This window comes from Macaca nemestrina, chromosome 10 (assembly GCF_043159975.1).
Source record: "Macaca nemestrina isolate mMacNem1 chromosome 10, mMacNem.hap1, whole genome shotgun sequence".
Lineage (NCBI taxonomy): Eukaryota > Metazoa > Chordata > Mammalia > Primates > Cercopithecidae > Macaca > Macaca nemestrina.
Genome location: NC_092134.1, coordinates 125,716,248 through 125,737,566, shown reverse-complemented (window position 1 = coordinate 125,737,566; position 21,319 = coordinate 125,716,248). Strand labels below are relative to the sequence as shown.

Genomic DNA, 21,319 nt, shown 5'->3' with positions numbered 1-21,319 from the left:
ATCCTTGCTCTTCCAACTCCCCATTCTCATCCTATTCCCTTTGCTCTCACAGTTGGCTCACTGCATACCTCATAAAAAAATGGAGAGTTCCAAAGGAAGGCTCCAGGATCTTCCCAATATCAGAACTATGCATCTGTGTGCACCTGTGCCTATCTTCTCCTTTCTCTCTTCTGTTTCAGTGCAGGAAAGAAGTATCCACCTTCCAATAAGAAGTCACCCTCTCTGGGTTGTCACTGACCGAGTCCTCCATTCCTTTCCTTAAGTCTTTAGCTCCATCAATTCTCTCTTCTTTCTCTTGCATTATTATTATTATTATTATTATTATTATTTTTTTTTTTTTTTTTTTGAGACGGAGTCTCACTCTGTCGCCCAGGCTGGAGTGCAGTGGCGCGATCTCGGCTCACTGCAAGCTCTACCTCCCGGGTTCACGCCATTCTCCCGCCTCAGCCTCCGAGTAGCTGGGACTACAGGCGCCCGCCACCACGCCCGGCTAGTTTTTTTTGTATTTTTAGTAGAGACGGGGTTTCACCATGTTAGCCAGGATGGTCTCGATCTCCTGACCTCGTGATCCACCCGCCTCGGCCTCCCAAAGTGCTGGGATTACAGCCTTGAGCCACCGCGCCCGGCCTCTCTTGCATTTTTAACTTCTCCATTTACACCAGGTATTCTTATCAGAAAAATACACTCAAATGTCTCTCAGAAATAAAGTATTAGGTGTGGTGGCTTTTGCTATATTCCCATCTACTGGAGAGACTGAGGTGGGAGGATCATTTGAGGCAAGGAGTTCAAGACCAGCTTGGGCAACCTAGTGAGACCCACATCTCTAAAACAATGAAAACAAATATTAGCTACGCTGTGGTATGTGCCTATGGTCCTACTCTGGAGACTGAGGCAGGAGATCCTTTGAGCCCAGGAATTTAAGGCTGCAGTGGCTATGATCTCGCTACTGCACTCCAGCCTGGATGACAGGGCAAGATCCCATCTCTAAACACCCCCCCAAAAATAAATAAAATAATAAAAAAAAGTATCTTGAACCCACACCTAAGGTTTTAAATACAGGGTTCCCACTTAAATTTGCATTTCAGAATGAGGAATTATTTTTTAGTATAAGAAGGTGTATGTATTTTTTAGTATAAGGAGGTATGTCCTCAATATTGCATAGGACATTCTTAAAGACCAAAAAGTTATTTGTTAACCTGAAATTCAAATTTAACTATGTATCTTGTATTTTTATTCACTAAATCTGGCAACTCCACCCACATCCCCTTCTAGCCATCACTCTCTCTCTTAAATCTTTTTCAGTTTCATGTTCTTCAAAAGAGTTCTTTAAACATGAGGCTTTTTTTTTCATTTACTGGATATTCATCACTCTAATTCAATCTAGTTTTCATTTCACCACTGAAATGGCTCTTATTAAAGGTATCATAGTGTTGCTAAATTTTACGAATACCTTCCATTCTTCGTCGTACTTGATTTTACAGTAGCATTTGACACAATTTACCATTCTCTGCTTGAAATCATCTTCTTTCTTATCTTCAGTGAATATACATATACGCATATACATATATACATACATATACACACATATATGTGTGTATATATACATATATAATTCCCTCCTCCCAGCTTTCTGACTGCTATATATTTTCTGTGGCAAACTAGTTCCTTTCCACTCAACCTCTAATGTTGGGGCTTCTTTTTCTCCTCATTCTTAATACTCACGCTAGGTAATTTCATTCACTACCATGGTTTCAAACGTTATTTTTGTGCCATAGAGTTTCATACTTATATATCTAACAAAGACCTTTTTTTCTGGCCTCCAGATATTTCTATTTGGATGTCTCACAGGTGTGTCAAACAATGTGTTAAAAAGCAAATGGATGGCAACTTTTAAAGTCTGTTCTTCTTCCAGTTTTTTCCATTTAGTAAGTGGAATCTTTGCCCACCCAGTAGCTCATGGGCAGAACCTGGGATGCTTTCCTGATACTACCTCCTCCCTCTTGCATCCTACTGTCTCCTGACTTTCTCAAAGCCATTGCTAAGACTCTGATTCTACGTCTAAAATATGCTTATATCCATTCACTTCGCTCCATCTGCCTACTTCCTCTCTAGTTCATTACTATTTCAGACTTATCTGGATTACTTCAATTGTACTTCCTTGTTTTTCCCAAATTATTCTTTCTTTCCTCAAAATCATACTGCATCCATAATGATCTTCCCAAAACACCAGGAGGTCATTGGTGTTTTGAATGTTATCGTTCTTATAACATTCAAGTAAACATAAAATCCCTGTATTAAAAGGTCCCACGTGGTTTTGCCCCTACCTAACTCTCCAATGTGACTTCAGGCCATTTCCTCCTTTTTTGAATATTTTCAGCTTACTGGCCTTCTCTGGGTTCCTCTTATGCACCTATCATTTATTTATTTATGGGCCTTGATATATGTGCTCTGTACCAGAAATCCTTCATTCCTGTGCTTACCAAGCTAAATTGCACTCATCTTTCTAGTTTCAGCTTCAATACCATTTCCAGGTACTCCTAATGTGCATGTTCATGTGTCTGTAACTCCACCTAGACTTACAAATTTGCCATGCGTAGGAGGGTCCATTAATTACATGGGTACATGAGGCCAAGAAGAATCTCAGAGCACTTTCTAATTTCATCGCCTCCCAGTCTCCACCTGGAACTGAAGTTGAACAGGACAACTGAACTCTGCAAATATGGAATCTATTCTTTTCTGGAGAATTAAGTGCCATACCAAAACATCATATCTATAATACATCTAGCCCACTTGGAAGATGTTGAGGTCCCACTCAAATTAAGATAACAACAAAATCATTCTTTTTTGTGCATCTGCATTTAGCTGGTGATTTTTATCTATTTCTTCTGGTCCTCATAAAAAGCTTGAAAGGTAAGTTACTAGTGAAGACTAGAAAGAGAAACAGACTCCATTCTAGAGAAGGTGAAACTGAGACTCGGTATGGTTAAGTGATGAGCTCAAGATCTAGGAGCTCATTGAGAGCTGAGTTGCATTTGAATTCAGGTTCATCTGACTCAGATGTCTGCCTTTCTACCTCTCGTGAGCCAACAGCAATGACTGTTGCTTTCCACAGTCTAAAGCTGGCTCTTTCCTGATGCTGTTATAAACTCAAAGTCCTCTGTGCAGCATTGGGGGTTTCTGTGGAGTAAAAAGTTAAGGATATAGAATAAATTGTATCTGAAATACATAAAACCATTGTATGAGGGGGGCTTTGCTTCAAATTCTGACTGAGGACCAAGAGCAGGGTTTGCCTATGGGAGTTGTTGGGGCCCTGCTGACTTAGCTACAGGAACACTGGCACTAAACCAGTTGACAAGTAGAGTATGGGCCTGGCTAAGGGTGAATTATGGCAGTAGGCCACTTATTTTCCCCTCTGAATCTAAAAATCTATAAGCCCAAATCCCATATGAAGTTGGACCCGAGGCATAGATCTGAATTTGAAGAAGCGTATCTCTTAGATAATAGGCATGAGCCCATGAAATGGAATTGGAATACTTTTCCAGATGCGTATTTTCTTCTTTCAAGTTTGCTGCAACTGCAAATTCCTGTTTCAAGAGTGACTCAGTGATTCATGCTGACATAACTGCCAGTGGCCTCAATAATCATAGATATTTAAATGAGTCTTTCAGGTGATCTCATTTTTAATTTAAAATACTCTTGATGGAAATTAAACAGCTACATTATTTGCCCCTTTCCTGAATTTTGAGGAGAAAGAACTTGTAGGGACAAGAAGATATACCACTTGACCTCTTGATTCTGCCCAGTTATCCCTTTTTGTCTTAAATATTTTGCTTTGGATCTTTCAATCACCTGCATGTCCATAACTAAGATGTCATTTTTTACTGAATTCTGTTTTGTTTTTTTTAATGAAAAGGTAAGTTCAAATTCAGGAGTGTGAGGAAATTGATCTTGTTGCTAATGGGATAGAGTCGAAATAAGCAGTTTGACTGACTTCTTCATTCCCTTATATTAGCATTGCTACTTTTAGATAAACTATTCCTGAAATGATTAGTGTAGGAGGATGAGTTTAGTCTTGTATCTTCTCCTTTAAAGCACTCAGAGTTAGAGATCCCAGAAGGATCAGTTTTCTCACTTGTACTGAAAATGTCACTCTAACAGTTATCTGTCTGCACAGTCAAGTTTTGAGAAATCTTTTGAATTTACCGCATTCACACCATTCTCCATCATGGTGCTAAAAATGACTAATGCAGCTTGGAGACTGGAAGACTGTGATAGCTGATCTTCTTTTCCAATCGTATCCTAACACTCTCACACACTCACACGCACACATGCTCAGCTGACATGAATCCTTAAAGGTTGAAAATATCCTATATACTAAAAGAAATGCTGAAGGATATAGGGTGCCTAAATATATAATTATAGTGTTTGTTTCATTATGGTCACTTCTGTCAAAAAAATTGGTCTGTTTGTTTGAGTGGACTGATCTTGTTTTTGGCCAAATGAGCCATTATAATGTATGACAATTTTGTATTTAAAAATAATCTCTGGCAGAGAAAAGTTTCAAATATCTTATTTAATTTTATTCTCTCATCCTCTCTGAGAAAAGTGAAGTAAAATTTCCTTTTTTAATTAAGAAAACCCAGTTTTAGAGGGTATAATGCTGACCTACCCAAAGTCATGCTTATGGCCACTCTCTTTTAGGGCCTTTATTTGTTACACCAGTATAGGATTACTATAACCACATCATCTAAATGAACCTCATTTCTTTCATTGAGGAATACTATCCTGATGGCTAAAGGGATTGTCACAAAGAGACTTATCCTATTTCCAGAAAAACCTATGAAAAGTCTCCTGTGATGTCATTTAGTGAATGATGGAGAAGTATGTGGGCTGAATGATAGTAATTAGGTGAATTGGGAACTGATTATATCCAAAAGGAGAGGATTAATGGATTGTCATTAACTTGCAATGGGGTCTAGGAATTTTCTGTAAGACTCTTTTTTGGTCCTGTCCAATTCAAAAATTTTATCAATTACCTGGAAGAAGTCTAGGAACTTGCTTACCAAATTTGCAGATGACACAAAGCAAGTAAAGATTAGTAATTCCCTGGATGACACAGAATCAATTTTCAAAAATGTCTATTACTTAGGATGATGGGTTGACATTTATTAAAGATAAAAATAAAGTGCTGCATCTAATTAGAAAAAAGAACTGTGATGAGTAGAACTGAGCTGAAAGCAACTCCTGAAAATTAAAAAAAGTTTCAAGTTTTAATTGACCATAAGCAGGATGCAACTGTGAAAAAGTCAACAAAATCGCTGTTGACATTCAGAGAGAGAGAGAGAGTCCAGGTTGATAAAAGTAACATACTTATCTTGATTGTACCCATTTTGTACCCTGGTTGTACTCATATTATCTTCAGTTTTGGAAGCCATATTTTAAGAAAGATACTGATAAGCTGTTGTTTGTTTAATGGATGGAGGGGCCTTGATAGTGAAAAATCAAGGAATCATGCAATATGAAAAGACAGGGGTGGTTTGTCTATAAAATAGAAAGGGTCATGATTGCCATCTTTATTGAACACTATGCATATTAATTGCTTAATCTTCAGAACAACATAATGAATTATTTATTGTCATTACTGAAATAGAAACTGAGAACACATAGCTAGACTACCTGGATTCAAATTCAGGTGGTATGACTCCAGAACCTATTCTCTTAACCACTATATGATATTATTTCTCCAAGTATTTATCAAATGTTTGAAGAGCTGCTATGTGAATGGAGAATCGGACTTACTTTGTAGAACATAGTGATCACTAGATGGGCACACTCAGGTTATATCTCAAAGTAGAGAATTTTTCTCAGCACTAGATTATCCTACTACGTTTTCTGTGTTTGGTACAATGTTAGACTAGTTGAGATCTAAGGCACCATTCAACTCTATGATTGTAATTTATTGGGATTATAATTTGATATAACACACTATTATTATTAACTGGAAAGAATACACTTAAAAGAAGATGTAGCTTAAATTGATCAGTGGTAATTTAAATGGTGTTCTCTTGAGCACAGTTTAGAAAGTGCTCCACCCCACAACCCATCTTGCTAAGATGTCCTCACCATGTGTCCCTGATAAATTTCCTGTCATGGGCACCAAATTGTGCCAAAATTATATAAACTTTTGTTTCTGCACCTTTGTACTGTATCTAGAATATTATCAATATTATACAGACGTCCATCCACGGAGGTTATATTGCAAAAGTAACAAAAGTCTTTAAAAACCTTTACATCTGGGGATTCCTACAAGTTCCTTGGTGTATTGAAATCAATGTTGGAACTGGTTTCAGAATGCCAAGAGGATTAGATCTCTGTCAGCTACCGGTTGTGATGACTAGAGAACTTGACTTCATTTTTTTTCTGCCTGAATCATTACATTTAAAAAACGAGAAGAATAATATAAGGTTGTTGTAATAAATGCAATAATGCATGTAACAGCTCCTACTATACTATACAGATTGCCAGTAAAAATTTAGATTTTCAGTGAAATGCTTTTGTAAGAATAGTTGTGTGATTAAAACATTTGCCTGGATTGATTTCTGGGAGGTAATCTAAATCCTTTCAACTTCTTGAGTGGTTGGAATATCTGTTATTTATGGTGGGACCCTCAGCCCCACCTGATAGTTTATGCTAATGAGGCAACTCAGAATGGAGAGGGCCCATAGATAATTTATGCTAATCAGATGACCCGGAATGGAGAGTGGGCAGCCAGGAAGACCAACCACGTAATCAGACTTCGAGCTTTGAGCCACATATACCAGCCCAACTTCTGGGGAGCAGAAGGAAGATGGAGATTGAGCTCACAGTGATTCAATCAATTGTGCCTATGTGATAAAGTCTCAATAGAAACGCTGGGCACTGAAGCTCAGGTGAGCTCACCTAGTTGGCATTATTCTTATATTGATGCAGGTAGTGCATACCTGAGGATGAAGGAAGCTCCACTTTTGGAACCCTCCCAGACCTTGTTCCATGTGCCTCTCTCTTTAGCTCATTCTGATTCGTATTCTTTTGCCATAATAAACTGTAATTGTAAGTATTGTCCTTTTCTAACTTCTATGAATCATTCTAGCAAATTATCATACTGAGGGAGTCTGTGGGGATCCCCACATTTATAGACAGCTTGTCAGAGGTGATGACAGCCCTAGGAATCTCCAAACTTGTGGCTAGTATCTAAAGTGAGGGTAGTGGCCAAGGGTGGTGGCTCACACCTGTAATTCCAGCACTTTGGGAGGCCGAGGCGGGCAGATCACGAGGTCAAGAGATCGAGACCATCCTGGCCAATATGGTGAAACCCCATCTCTACTCTTAGCTGGGTGTGGTGGCGGGCGCCTGTAGTCCCAGCTACTCAGGAAGCTGAGGCAGAAGAATTGCTTGAACTTGGGAGGTGGAGGTTGCAGTGAGCCAAGATCGTGCCACTGCACTCCAGCCTCTGGAGTGAGACTCTTTATGTCAAAAAAAAAAAAAAAAAAAAAAAAAAAAGTGAAGGTAGCCTTGGAGAGAACTTAGCCAAGGATGTTTGGTCTAACTCTGGGTAAGTTGCTTAAGCATGCATATGAAACATTGAAATTTATATAAAAGATAAACTAGTAGTAATATTTGACTTTGCAGTTCTTCATGTATATGTCAAATGTGATTTGATTCTAGAAATTTTGTTTTAGCAAATTTTTGGAAATATCTTCACTGAGTAACGTAAAGAAAGGAAACACATTCAACACTGAAAATGTTTCAGGTGTGAATATATGTTAAGAGTTTGCAAGATTATCTTACAAAATCTTAATGTCAGTGCTTTGTCTCTAGCTTATGTACAAAGAATCTGAGTACTAGAAAAGTCAGCAACTTGCCGCCGTTCACACAGTTAGCTATCGCAGTTTGAATTTGAGTTCTTTGAGAACTGGACCATATCTCACACAATTCCATATAGCACACGACCTAGTACGTAGTAAATACTCAACACACAGTTCATCTTAATTTTCTCAGATAACTGAGGAAAGGGCAGAGTTTGACCTTGTCAGTCATCAATCAAGGATTAGTAGGTTTCTCCCCAAGAACTCTGCTATTATATCTATCATTGACTTTCTCACTTTTAATTTCATTCTTACTTGTACCCCTGGAAATTTCCTGAGGGCTTAGCAAGTGTTTATTTTGCTTGCCATGGTATCACCAGTGCCCAATATGGTGCCTGGAACAGAGCGGGTCCTTGATAAATATTTTTTGAATGGAGATTTAGTGTTAAAAGGAGTGTCTCATTCATAGAAGTTGATTTTTTCCATGGTTTGAAAGCAGGTAAATTAGATTTGTTTGTTATAAGAGAATAGAAACTAACACTTTCTTTACATCATTTTCAGTGCACAACTATAAGTATTTTTGAAAATAGAGAATACATTTGTGATCATTTCCACAAAATAAGCAAACATACATTAAAATTAAATTAAAGCTATATTAACATTTTAGAACAAAATTTCAAAAGTCCGGATTTAAAATACAGCCAAAGTCATTTCACTGTGATGGCTGATCATTATTGTCATCCTGTCTGGCTGTTATTTTTTCAACACATGCAACCAAAGAGTAGTTCTTTAAAATTTGCTTTAATCAAATATTTGCTTTAGTAGATACTTTAATGTTTCAAATAATGTTTGAATTTTTCAGATTAGTTGTTTCTCCTGACCAAAATCTCTACTGGGAAAATTTTAAAATATCATTTATTATTCAATTCACAATTTCTCTTTGATTGCATAGACAAGAATTGTGGCAAATCATGAGAAAAAAAAAAGATCATTCAGGTACCCTATCCCCTATATTTACACAGGTCTTACTTTTTCTGAAGACTGTCTATGCCAGCTGTGAGGTATTATTGCATATGGCCTCATTGAAAGATCTAATAAGAATATAATAACCAGTTTGTTTTAAAATACACTAAGGACAGCATGACATTCTGTAATTACCTCCTCCTATCAAAAGAAAAACAATTCCCAGAAATTAATGAATACAGCAAGAGTGTATTTCCTATCTTAATTCTATCTTAATTGCAAAAGTGGATCAATTAAAAAAAGACTGCACTGGCAAAGCCCCTCTCTTAAGGTTTGGTCTCCCCGTTCCCTAGTCATCAACTCAATGTATATAAGCATGCCACGAACCTATTTTTACCTTCTGAGATGAGATATACCAACTCCACCAGCAGTGCGCCTGTGAAACAGCCAAATCCATTGAACAGTGTCAGAAAATTCATGGAGGTTCCTCTGACGGTGCTTGGAACAAATCTGTATGATATTACAGAGACTGAGAGAAAAAGAGAGATCAGAATTTAGAACTTCCTCCTGAAAACTCTTTCATAGAGACTGTTCAAATTGATGTTGATCATATATCAAAGAAAATTTACTGATACAGTAAAAATTTGGGTTGGACTTTGTTAAGGTTATTATAGTAAGATATACTGTGATACAATTTACAGATGTCTTCAAGGAATAAAATATGACAAAATATACCTTGACCCAGCTACAAGGAGAATTTGATTACTTAGTAGTTGAGTGTCCTAATGTATTCCCCCTAATTTCACTCCAAATTGAATATTTCTGATAAATTTTGGATTGAGGTGTGGCCTCTGTTAGATAATATGACAATCTATCAATTCTGTGATTCTGTGTAATTCATTAGGTTCCTTATAGAAAACTTGTATAAAATTTGCTTCAAGGTTAAGAGCATGGGCTCTGGAGTTGGACAAGATAGTATTAAAATACCATGTCAGCCATCTACTATCTCTGTGATTTTAGGTAAGTGACTTAAACTTTCCAAGCCTCAATGTCCTCCTCTATGAAATGGGAATAATATCATTATTCACTTGCAGAGGTGCTGGGACACTGACCTGTAATACTACATGTAAAGTGCTTAGTCCAATGCTGACTTGTAGGTCCTGAATAAGGGTTAGGCATTTTTGACAGTATTAATCTTATCAAACTAAGTAGCTCCTACTCTACAAAGCCATTAATATGCATTATCTCACTTCAGGAGAGGTTCTCAGAGAGAGAGAGACAATAGCTTAAGCATTAGATCTCCAAAGTGGTTATCTTTCCTTCCCAAGTCATTTTTTTGGGTGCCAGTAATGATGGTAACAAGAGGTTAAAAAAACCACGAAAAAAATTTTTTTAATTTTCAATTGAAAAAATAGCTTTCTTTTGAAATCAAATAGATGAAAATAAGTATATGAGGTTTTGTACATGCCATATAAACATAATATATTAAAATGCATGACAATCTTAGGGATATGTCTTAAAATATTTGATGTTTATTATAATACGATATTTGGGATTCCTTCAAAATTATACAACAAGAAGGAAAAAAGATGTGAATGAGAGTAGAGATGAAACAAGTTTTGGCTATGAGTTGAAAATTATTGATTCTAGAAGATGGATATAGGAGAGTTTATTATACTAATCTCTAATATGATGTGTGCCAAAAAATTTGTAAGGAAATACACCAAATAATATTAACAGTCTTAGCTTTGAGTGGTTGAATTACTGGATTTCTAATATTCCTCTTACTCTTTTGTGCTTTGCAAATCTTTCCACAATGAAATCATAAATAAATATTACAGCTCATTTTAAAAAGAAAAGTGATGATAGAAAACAGATGTGCAGTCATGTGTGGCTTAATAATGGAGATATGTCCAGAGAAATGTGTCATTAGGTGATTTTGTTGTGCAAACATCGTCGAGTGTACTTACACAAACCTATGTGGTGTAGCCTACTACACACCTGTGCTATATGGGTAGCCTATCACTCCTAGGCAATGAATCTGTACAGCATGTGACTGTACTGAATACTGTTGGCAATTAGAGGACAATGGTAAGTATTTGTGAATCTTAACATATCTAAACACAGAAATAGTACAGTAAAATATGATATTATATCTTATGAAACCGCTGTCATACACCTGATCCATCATTGATCAAAATGTTGTTACATGTTGCATGACTGTACTGTAAACACTAAACCTTTAGTTTCCTTCTCTATGAGAAGTAAGAGATCTTATTATCTCCTCCCGCTCCTCTCTGGAATACTTACCCCTGTGTTTTTTGTTTTTAATACTTTGCCACAGCAAAACTCTGCATTTACCAGAACTTTTCCATGATCTTACTAACACATGATGTAAATGTATTAATGCTTCTTCCTTCATCAATGTAAAATTTCTGTTTTACTTTCCGTGTGTCCTCCCTATGTTTTGATTTATTTATCCCATCAACATTTAAAGGAGTCCCGCTTTGTGCTTCAGGAAACTGGTGAGTGCTGGAACTGATAGGTGGGAAAAGGCATCAGTTTAATCTTTCCTGGACTTTAAACTCTGCAGCAGAAACAGCACATGATTTACTACAAAGGGCAGTGCTAAATGTGCACTTTTCCCACAGATGCTGATTGGAGATGAAGATAATAATGGTGATAGGTAAAATACTGTGGAGAAGGGCTTCAAATATTGGTGGCAAGGTAACACAGCTCTTTGTGTAGTACCAATCACCAGCAGAAGCTTTGGAGTATTTTCAGAAAGGTCCAAATAGGAGTACAAGAGGAAGTCTGAATAGGCTTTGGGAATAAATGATTCACAGTTATAAAAAGGTTTTGGCTTGTAAACTTTCCTTTCCATAAGTACAAGGAGACAAGTAATGAGCAGAAAGAGTAAATAGGCCTATTTCTTTCACTAAGAAAAAGCAGAACATACAAGCCCGTTATTACCTTGCTAGTTAATTATTAATCCTATGCTTTTCTCTTGCTAGAACTTCTGGTATGGTATATAATTCATGAACACACTTTGCCAGCTCTCTGCCTGCTGGTTAATCTCTCTTTGGTGTCATTTTAGTTGTTTTTGAAAGCCTCCAGTTCCCTTTTATAGGACTTAGCTTTTCAAGTCCTCGAATCTTCATTTTTAGGCATCTACTTGCATGTTCTGATCTTTTGAAACTTTAGTGATCATCAATTTGATTTTTTTTTTTAGACTCCGAGATACTCCTTTTAGCCCATTACAATGTAGATAATATCAACAAGTCTGTCACTAAAGTTCTCATTTTACTATGAAAACACAATAAAAAAATTCAATGTGTATGTGAAAGCTGGTCTTCTTGCCAATGAGTGCTAAAAACGTGCCTCTAGGTAGTAGCCGGTTAGTGCTTGCAAAGATGCCACATCACAGCATATGCAGAATCTTCAAAATGTAGGGCCATAACCACTTTCCTAATGGCACCTGGTGCTGGGGACTTATTGCTGGAAATTTATTTTACTCTAGTTGTTCTTAAGCAGTTGAAACGTGTTTATTTTGTTTGGTGAAAAGTTATTTTGAACATGTGGAGAAGAAGTACCATAGTCCCAGAAAACGGAACTTTATCCTGTTGCCATTTTTAGACCGTTATATCTCCCTTAACTCTAAAAATACTTCAGCTTTGAACCTTATATTATCAGATTATATCATCTACTTTTCTTTCATGCTGTCATCTGCCAATCTATAGGATATTTTCCTCTTTTTCTCAAAGTTGTCAGTTCCTCTCTCATTGTCATACTCTCTGGTACTACTCCTGCCTTAATGCTTGGCAATTTTACTATACATATAGATCATCCTTCCCACCTTCCATCCTTTCAATCTTGGTTGTCCAGTTCCTTGACCTCCAATGTCCTTGATCTCCAATCTACCTTAACTTCCACTCCACTCATACCCAAGGTCATGACCTCAGCCAGTGGTTGGCCAACTATGGTCAGGTAATATTCAGCTTGTCACCTATTTTAATAAAGTTTTATTGGAACACAGCCACACTCATTTATTATATGTTGTCTATGGCTGCTTTTGTACCACAATGACACAGTTGAGTAACTGTAACAGAGACTGGCCTGCAAAGCCATGTCTTGGATCAATAACTGTACCTACTCCATAATCACAATTTTGTGCACTCTTCTCTGATTAGAGCCTTCTATTCTTCCCAACTTACTCTCTACTACTCGACCACAGAAATGCTGTAAGCTCTACAATGGCAGAAATTTTTGTCTTTTTTTTTTTTAACTGATGTGTCTAAAGCTTCGAGAGCAGTATTAGGCACATTGTAGACACCTACACGGTATTTTTTGAATAAACAAACACAGGGTATGAGACAGATGAGGTGTGCACTACTACAATTAAAACATAATTTGAAATGTTTTCTACTGCTTTTTTTTTTCTAGCTCATCTCCAATGTATAACATGTCTTAGTAGGGCAGACTATGTCTACTGTCATTTATGGAGTAATTCACTGTGTTTCCTTGCTCAATGCCATCAATGTAGGACATTGTCAAAATTTTGAATAATGTATTTTAATTGTACCATATAGAAATAGCCATAGACTTCATTGATTTGTTTCTTCAAACAAAATGTATTTATTGATCACCTATTTTGTATATGCACTTTTTCGGAAGGAGAAACATACATTGACATCAGGAGTGTATATTCTTACAGTGAGAGGCAGGCAATACAAATATAAATAAAGTAACTTCAGATTATGAAAAGAGCTATTTAAAAAAACCAGGGTAATTACATGGAAAGTGATGGAATGGTCAAAGAAGCCCCTCCAAAGAGATGACCTTTGAGAAAGCTCAATAATGAGAAGAAGCCAGTCATTCGAAAACAGAGGAAAGGGAATTGTCAATAAAGGAAAAAGAAAGTAGAAAGTCCTTGGGGTAGACAGAAATCTGGCAACTTAGAAACACACACATTTCTGGGATGTGGTCAAGGGACAGAATGTAACCATATGTAGATGGAACAACCCGCGGAGACCAAATAGTGTGGAACATTATTCACCATTGTGAATAATTTCTCTCTAAAACCCTACTGTGGAATTTCAAGCAGGGAAACAACAGAACCTATGTTTTAAGAACACCACAGCTGTTTTGAAGAGAATGGACTCACGGGGCAGGAGAGGAACAGGGAGAAAAGTTCAGAGGCTCTGGTCAAATTGGGGCTGGAGATGATGGTGTTGTAGGCCAGGAGGAGAACAAAGGGGATAGTGAGATGTGGCCAGATTTAAGTTCTATTTCAGAGTAAAAACGAGGACTTGCTATTGGATTGGAGAGGAGAGGTGAGAGGAAAGAGACGGATCTAGGATGACTCAAGTGAGAGACAGTTCTGCTTACGCTGCCAGGTAGTTTATGGCAGAAAGAGCTGGGAACAGGACACCTGTACTTCTGTTCTAAGTCTGACACTATTAATTCATGTGAAACATGATAATAATATTAGGTCCGTGAAAAAGTAATTGTGGTTTTTGCCATTACTTTTAGTAATGATAACAACACATTATAACTGCTAATTATTGAATGCTGTCTATACACAGGGCACTATGGTTTTTGCTTTACATAAAATCTTCCACTTAGTCCTTTGAACCACTCCCTGTTTTATAGATGATGAGAAAAGCCCAGAAATGAGGAATGATTTTCCCAAACAGAGTTAGTCAGTGACAGAACTGGGTTTGAATTCAGGTCTGTCTGACTTTAAGACCATAGCGCCTAACCTCTATGCTGTACTGTCTCCCAGAAGGGTAATACTTGATTTTATAGTTCGAAATACCCTTTCATATTTTACGTCATCTGATTTTCAAGGAGTAGTCTCTCATTCCCATTGATTCTTACCCTATCAATGCTGTGATATAAAGAAGAATAAAATTATTTCTATTTTGAATATCAGAAAAATGAGGATTGGAGGTTAAATGAGTTCCCAAGTTTATGTAGGCAGTAATGGAAAAGCTAGATAGCAGATCAGATTCTTTCAGTCCCTGGCCCATGACCCCAACAGCAGATGAGTCAAGTGACCTAGACTTCAGTTAGACCTGATTTCCTGCAGAGTAAATCAAGGAGTGGTGGAGTAAGTGATGTATAGTACATGATCTGCCTTTTTCACAGTCATTGGTTTTTCTGTACCTCTCTGGCTTCTGTAGGTTGGACCACTATTGCTAAGCTGGCTAACAATTTCCTCCACATAGTCACTAATTACCTTTACTCATTATTTACTCTAATCCAGCCCAGAAAATTGTGGCTGACTACTTCCAACACAATTTTGGGAATAACATCAGAGAACATCACAAATTTTTGTGTAGTAGCATTGCTTTACACTTCTTTTGTCTTCCTTGCAATGTTGAACAGTGAGGTCCCCAGTATAAAATCACATAAAGTAATTTATGTATGCAAAATATATGGAATGAAATGATATAAAATTATAAAAAGAAGTCTGAGACACACATATATATGAATATACTCCAACTTAATTTTATTTTCATTGTTTAATGAATTGCCTTGGTATCGTAAGTATGTATGTGTATAAATACATATTTATTAAATATTTATCTTTAAGGAGTTTGGAAACAACTTTGAAGATAGTAGAATCATTGAACATTGTAGACACAGATGGAATGGTTAGAAGTGTTATTTAGGATGATTACTCTAAAATCCATGTGCTGGTTGATAGAATGGGAGAGATATTGGAAGTCAGAAGATAGTTAGAAGTTATAAAAATATTATCCATAAAGGATAATGGGGGCTTGAGTTACCATCAGGACTCCTACTACATGAAAATTTAAGGAGGATAGAAACAGATGTAATCAATTACACTGATAAATATATGTACACACACATTACTGTATTGCAAGAAGTCACTGAAATACTGTGATAAATTGTAAAGTGGCTAGTTTAATTAATATAAGCAATCTAGATAATTCAGAAACCCTTGATATTTAATAAACTTATTTTGAACCTGTCTTATGAAACATTAGTGATCTCATTTAATCTAGTGTAATTTAATTCAAAGACATCAAGTTATCTGGAAAATTGGCTTAAATTTTCATTTCATTTGCATGTTTATATACTCTCAAAGAACATTAAGTGTCATTTTTGGAGGGGTATATATGTGAGTTGTTTTTTTTTTTTTGAGACGGAGTCTCACTCTGTCGCCAGGCTAGAGTGCAGTGGCGCAATCTCGGCTCATTGCAACCTCCGCCTCCCGGGTTCAAGTGATTCTCCTGCCTCAGCCTCCCGAGTAGCTGGGACTACAGGCGCCTGCCACCACGCCCGGCTAATTTTTTGTATTCTTTGTAGAGATGGGGTTTCACCATGTTGGCCAGGATGGTCTCAATCTCTTGACTTCGTGATCCACCCGCCTCGGCCTCCCAAAGTGCTGGGATTACAGGTATGAGCCACCGGGCCCGGCCTGTGAGTTTATCTATGAGTGAGAATGGGGGAGGTGAGAAGAGGGAAGGGAGAAGAGAAGAGAGTTTTCATCTTAGTGTTCTGGAGTTGTCTTCTGGCTTTTAGCAGAGGTTTTCCTCCTGTGGTGTGTCTGACAAAATGGTTATTGCCTTTAACCAGGTTAAAAATCTTTTGTTCCATCTGCATCCAGGCAGAATTGATAATTATTCTGTGCATGGTAGAGGAATGAGGAGAAATGAAATGTTTGTGAAAATGAAAGTAATAGATAAATTTGCTTGAAGTGTTGTGGGAACTCTCTAGGGGGTGAATAGATGATCTACCACTTTAATTGTTCTGGTTGAGGTGATGTGTTCTGTGTAAAGGTTCAGTGCATTCTAACAGTAGTTGAAAAAGTGTTTACTCACGAGCTGGGTTTACCAGTGTTTCCGCCACTCCAAGTAAAACATACTGAAGAATCAGGTAGAAACAGGGCATGGAGGAAACAGTGAGAACTTTTCCTGAAAGGGTCTGCTCCACTGGAGGGAAATGTTTTCTGTGCATTTCAAAGAAGCCAGCTATCATCACAGACAATGCAGCAAAAAGATTTCCAGCAACTGAAGGAAAAGAATGCAAAAGAAAAAAAAGTTAAAGGAAGAGCTAGAGATTCATGTAATAGGCCGTAACATTTCTTACCCATTGACATTAGATGTTTCTTCAACATTTGTTTGCCCTTGGGATATCCAGACTCCAGTGAACTGTGCTGTCCGGCCATCCAGTGCTTAGGCTCTGGCCTCAGAAAGGACTGAGTTGACTTCCTATTCCCTGACTTCCGGCTTATAGGACCTCAGGTCAGTAATGTAACCTCATTATCACTTTCTCAACTCTAAGGTGGGGTTAATGATGCTTACTTTGTAGGGTGCTTGTGACATTTAAGTAAGACAACTGATACCTGCTGGGGATTGGTTCCAAGACCCCAAAGACACCAAAATTCCTGCTGCTCAAGTCCATTATATAAAACAGCTTTGTATTTATTTGCACATAACCTATGCTCCTCTTCCCCTATTCTTTAAATCATTTCTAGGTTACTTATAATCCCTAATACAATGCAAATAGTATGTAAATAGTTGTTACACTATACTGTTTAGGGAATAATGACAAGAAAAAAAGTCCATACATGTTCAATACAGATGCAACCATCTATTTTTTATTCAAGGTTGGTTGAATCTGCAGATACAGATCCCTTGAATTAGTAGCAATTATTATTGAAGATAAAGCAATGTTTCAAAACCTTTATTCCCAGATAAGAGATATCATCCTAGATAACCTTCATAAAAAAGATATGAGTCAAAAATGATTTGGAGGAAGTTCAAATATAAAATTACCTTTATATATAGTTTTAATTATTATTTTAAACATGTTTTTGACATAAACTTAAGGTATTATTGATCCTCAGTTTTCTGTCATTTCTCTAATTTTCACAGAGAAGGTAAAACAGCTATTAGAGAATTATGGACTAGAAACTTTTGTTTAGAAAAAAATTCTTAAAGAGGTAAATTAGCTAAGTGAAGAGTGTAAATGCAAACAATTATAGTGGTCAAACTCTTCTCTTCCTTTTACTTTTAAGGAATTATCTAGAAGTTTTTTGTTGAAATTGAGTAGGGAATTTGTTACAGAGTCTATATCTACTCTAACCATTCCATTTCTCCATTTAGCATTCATATTACTGGACTTAGTCCTGTCGTTAGAGTGGAGGCAAACTTTAACTTGATGGAATTTATTTGAAATTTACAGATAGTCACATTTTGCTAACTTGCATAAAATTTTAGATAAGGCAAAGCTTTCAATTCAGAAAAATCAATCTAATGTTTAAATAGCTTAGTGTTTGTTTTGGTTGATAGAGAAACTGGTAGGTAATTTTTTTTATTATATCTCAGAATTTAAATATATTCATAAAGACTGTTCTTTCCAGGGTCCCTAAGAAATCAAAGGTGTAAAAAAGGAGGAAACCTCAATAAACTTCAGTTCAAAAATTTGAGGAATTTTTAACTTATTACTCTTTTAAATTAAGGCCTATAAAGGCTTATTCATTGTAGAGTAGAGATTTTGGTTCTGTAAACAGCTCACATAAAAAATATGCATTTCACATATTACCTGACGTTAAGGCCAAATTCATTATATAATCACATTTATCAAGATTATTGCACACATTACAAACTCATCAGAAAGCGTGCTAATATGTCAATTCAATTTAATATTTGCTCTGTTCCTGTGACATGCAAGATAGTATGCTCAGCACCGTGGGGGATAAAACATGAAAAAGGTCCCTTCCATTGCAGACTCATATGCTATTGGGGAGCATCAAGAGAAGAACTTATTGCTAGGTGGAGAAGTGAGAGACATCATTTTATGCTTTTAAGAAAGAAGGGTTTCAGCATGAAAAGGTGAAGGCAGTACACGTGGCATGAGCAAGGGGACAGTGTTGCGAGAGCATCAGACAGATTTTCAGGATGACGAGATGCTCAAGTTATTTGGGAATCAAGGTAGACAATAGATTGGGGTCAGATCATAAGAAGCATTTAATACACTTTTAAGAAATTTGAAAATTACTCTGAAGATAAGAGAATGAAGATAATAGAATCATTGAAGATTTTAGACACAAGTGAAATGATTACAATTGTTATTTAGGATGATTACTCTAAAGGTCATGTGCTGGTTCATAGAATAGGAAAGATATTGGAGGTAGGAAGATAGAAGTGATAAAAATAATCCGGTAAAGTATAATGGGGGCTTAAGTTACAATCAGGGCTTCCACTTCAGGAAAATATAAGGAAGGTAGAAACATAAAATGCAATAGAGTGCACTGATAAAACCATAGCAACTGAAGCAAAGAGCAAGGAGGAAGCAGAAGTTAGTGATGAATATGAATCCAGGTGACCGGAAAGATGGTAGTGGTAATATAAGCAAGAACCATAGTAGATATGGGAAAAACATGAATTTAATTTTGAATTGAGTTGGAGGTACAAAGGGGTCATCTAAAGAGAAACGATCAGAAAACAATTGAAAATGTGTCATAGCCCAGAAAATTGGGTGAATCAAGAGAGAAAAACTAATGAGTCATCGGATTAGAGTCGGAGTTTAGGACCAGGTGAAACTGAAAGAGGACTGGGGAGGGACAGTAGAGAATATCTAAGCAGTACCTTCAAACATGTTTGCATTTGGAGCAAGACAATGAAGTAAAACGGCTGAAAGCAAGGTCAGAAAGATAGGTCATGTGTAAGAAAAGGTTTCAAGGAGGAGGATATACAAAGTAGAACTTTCAATCTTTCTCTCTAATTCTTCTCCTTCACTCTTCTGATCTCTTTCTCATCTGTGGTCCCCTCTCTTCCCCCTACCTCCAAATACATCATTAAGTTTTGTAGATTTTGTTTCCAAAATACACTTGACCCTTGAACAACATGGGTTTGAACTGCTCAGGTACACTTATATGCAGGTTTTCTTCTACTTCTGCCACCTCTGAGACAGCAAGACCAACCTCTCCTGCTGCTCCTCCTCCTCAGCCTACTCAGTGTGAAGACAGTGAGGTTAAAGACCTCCGTGATGATCCACTTCCACTTAATACAGAGTAAATATATTTTCTCTTCTATATGATTTTCTTAATAACATTTTCTTCTCTGCAGCTGACTTTATTATAAAGAATACACTATGTAATACATATAACAAAAATATATATTGTTTAAGTTATTAATATGGCTTTCCATCAACAGTAGGATATTAGAGTTAAGTTCACCGGGGGTCAAAAGTTACACGTAATTTTTTTACTGTGTGGGGCTTGATGCTTCCAACCCCTGCGTTGTTCAAGGGTCAACTGTGTATTATAAATCAGTTTGCTTCTATCCATAGCCACTGCCATCATTCCAAACCAAGCCATTCTCATTTTTAACTCAGATGATGTGCAGTAGCATATTAGCTGGTCTTCCTGTTTCCACTCTTGTCTACCCCTAACCTATTAAGCACCCGGCAGCCAGGTTGAACTTATGTAAATGTAAATTGAATATTACTCTTCAGCTTAATTCCTTCTATGGGTATCCACACAGTTAAGAAGAAATCCATAATTTTTAACATGGCCCGTGTGATCTTGCCTGTGCTTGTTACTCCAGTCTAATTGCCTGCTGCTTTCTACTGTCTGACCAGGTTTCAGCCACAGTAATCTTTGTCTTTCTTGAATATCTTGAACTCTTTATTTTCTACCTTAGGGACTTTGATTTGCTCTTCACTCTGTCTGAAACTGTCCCCTGCTTTTTACCTGTCTAATGCCTCTTTGACTTTTAGATATATACTTTATAATCTAAATTAGATCCCGTAACATCCATTTTTTCACTATACTTACTACAATTTGAAATGAAATATTTTTAGAGTGTTCATTTGTACCATGTGTTTCAATTACTTAATTGGAAGATTCACAAGAATTGGATCTAAGTTTGTTTTGTTTATTAGTCTTTACTACCAAGAAAAGGGCCCCGGTTCACAGTAAGACACCCACCCACACACACACACACTTAAATAAATAAATGACCACATTTAATATTTTAAGAGATAGAAGATAATAAAACATGTGACAAGTCAACTCTATTGAAGAATGGATTATCAGTTACCTTTTTACACTCAACAGGACTCCCATGATGAAATCAGAAAGCAAGGGGTTGAACATGAGTGGGTGGTGAGTATGTGCAAGTCGTGTCATCTGATCTTCTGAGAAGTTTGGTGTGCAGAAAAGGAGAAAGCTACACAAATTGCTTAAGAAGTTAGCAGGATCACGGGAAGCTCTTTTATAAGATGTGAAAGGCTTAGTCATGTTTGTATAGATGGAAGAGGAGTCAATGGAGATGGGAAAAATTAAAGATATATGAGAAAAAAAAATAATATAGAAACATCCTGAAGTAGGTGACAGAGAGAAAAGGATTAGGGGCCCAAGTTTAATCCCAGCAAGGAAAGAATAAAGTTATTCTTTAAAGGAAAAGTAATGTATAGAATGATTAGAATGCAGAGAATATTGACAAATAGAAAAGTGAATTTGAGGACATATT

At 36.8% G+C, this 21,319-nt stretch overlaps 1 protein-coding gene across 1 annotated transcript in view; it reads right to left on the bottom strand.

The window, feature by feature from the left end:
• The window catches only part of LOC105481588 (solute carrier family 15 member 5), a 91,655-nt gene that overhangs the window by 18,753 nt on the left and 51,583 nt on the right, over window positions 1-21,319 (bottom strand). The window contains exons 6-7 of the mRNA XM_011741273.3: window positions 16,661-16,849; window positions 9,205-9,336 (exon numbers count right to left, since the gene is read on the bottom strand). Coding sequence (XP_011739575.2) covers window positions 9,205-9,336; window positions 16,661-16,849 — 321 coding nt within the window. The remainder of the gene's footprint in view (window positions 1-9,204; window positions 9,337-16,660; window positions 16,850-21,319) is intronic.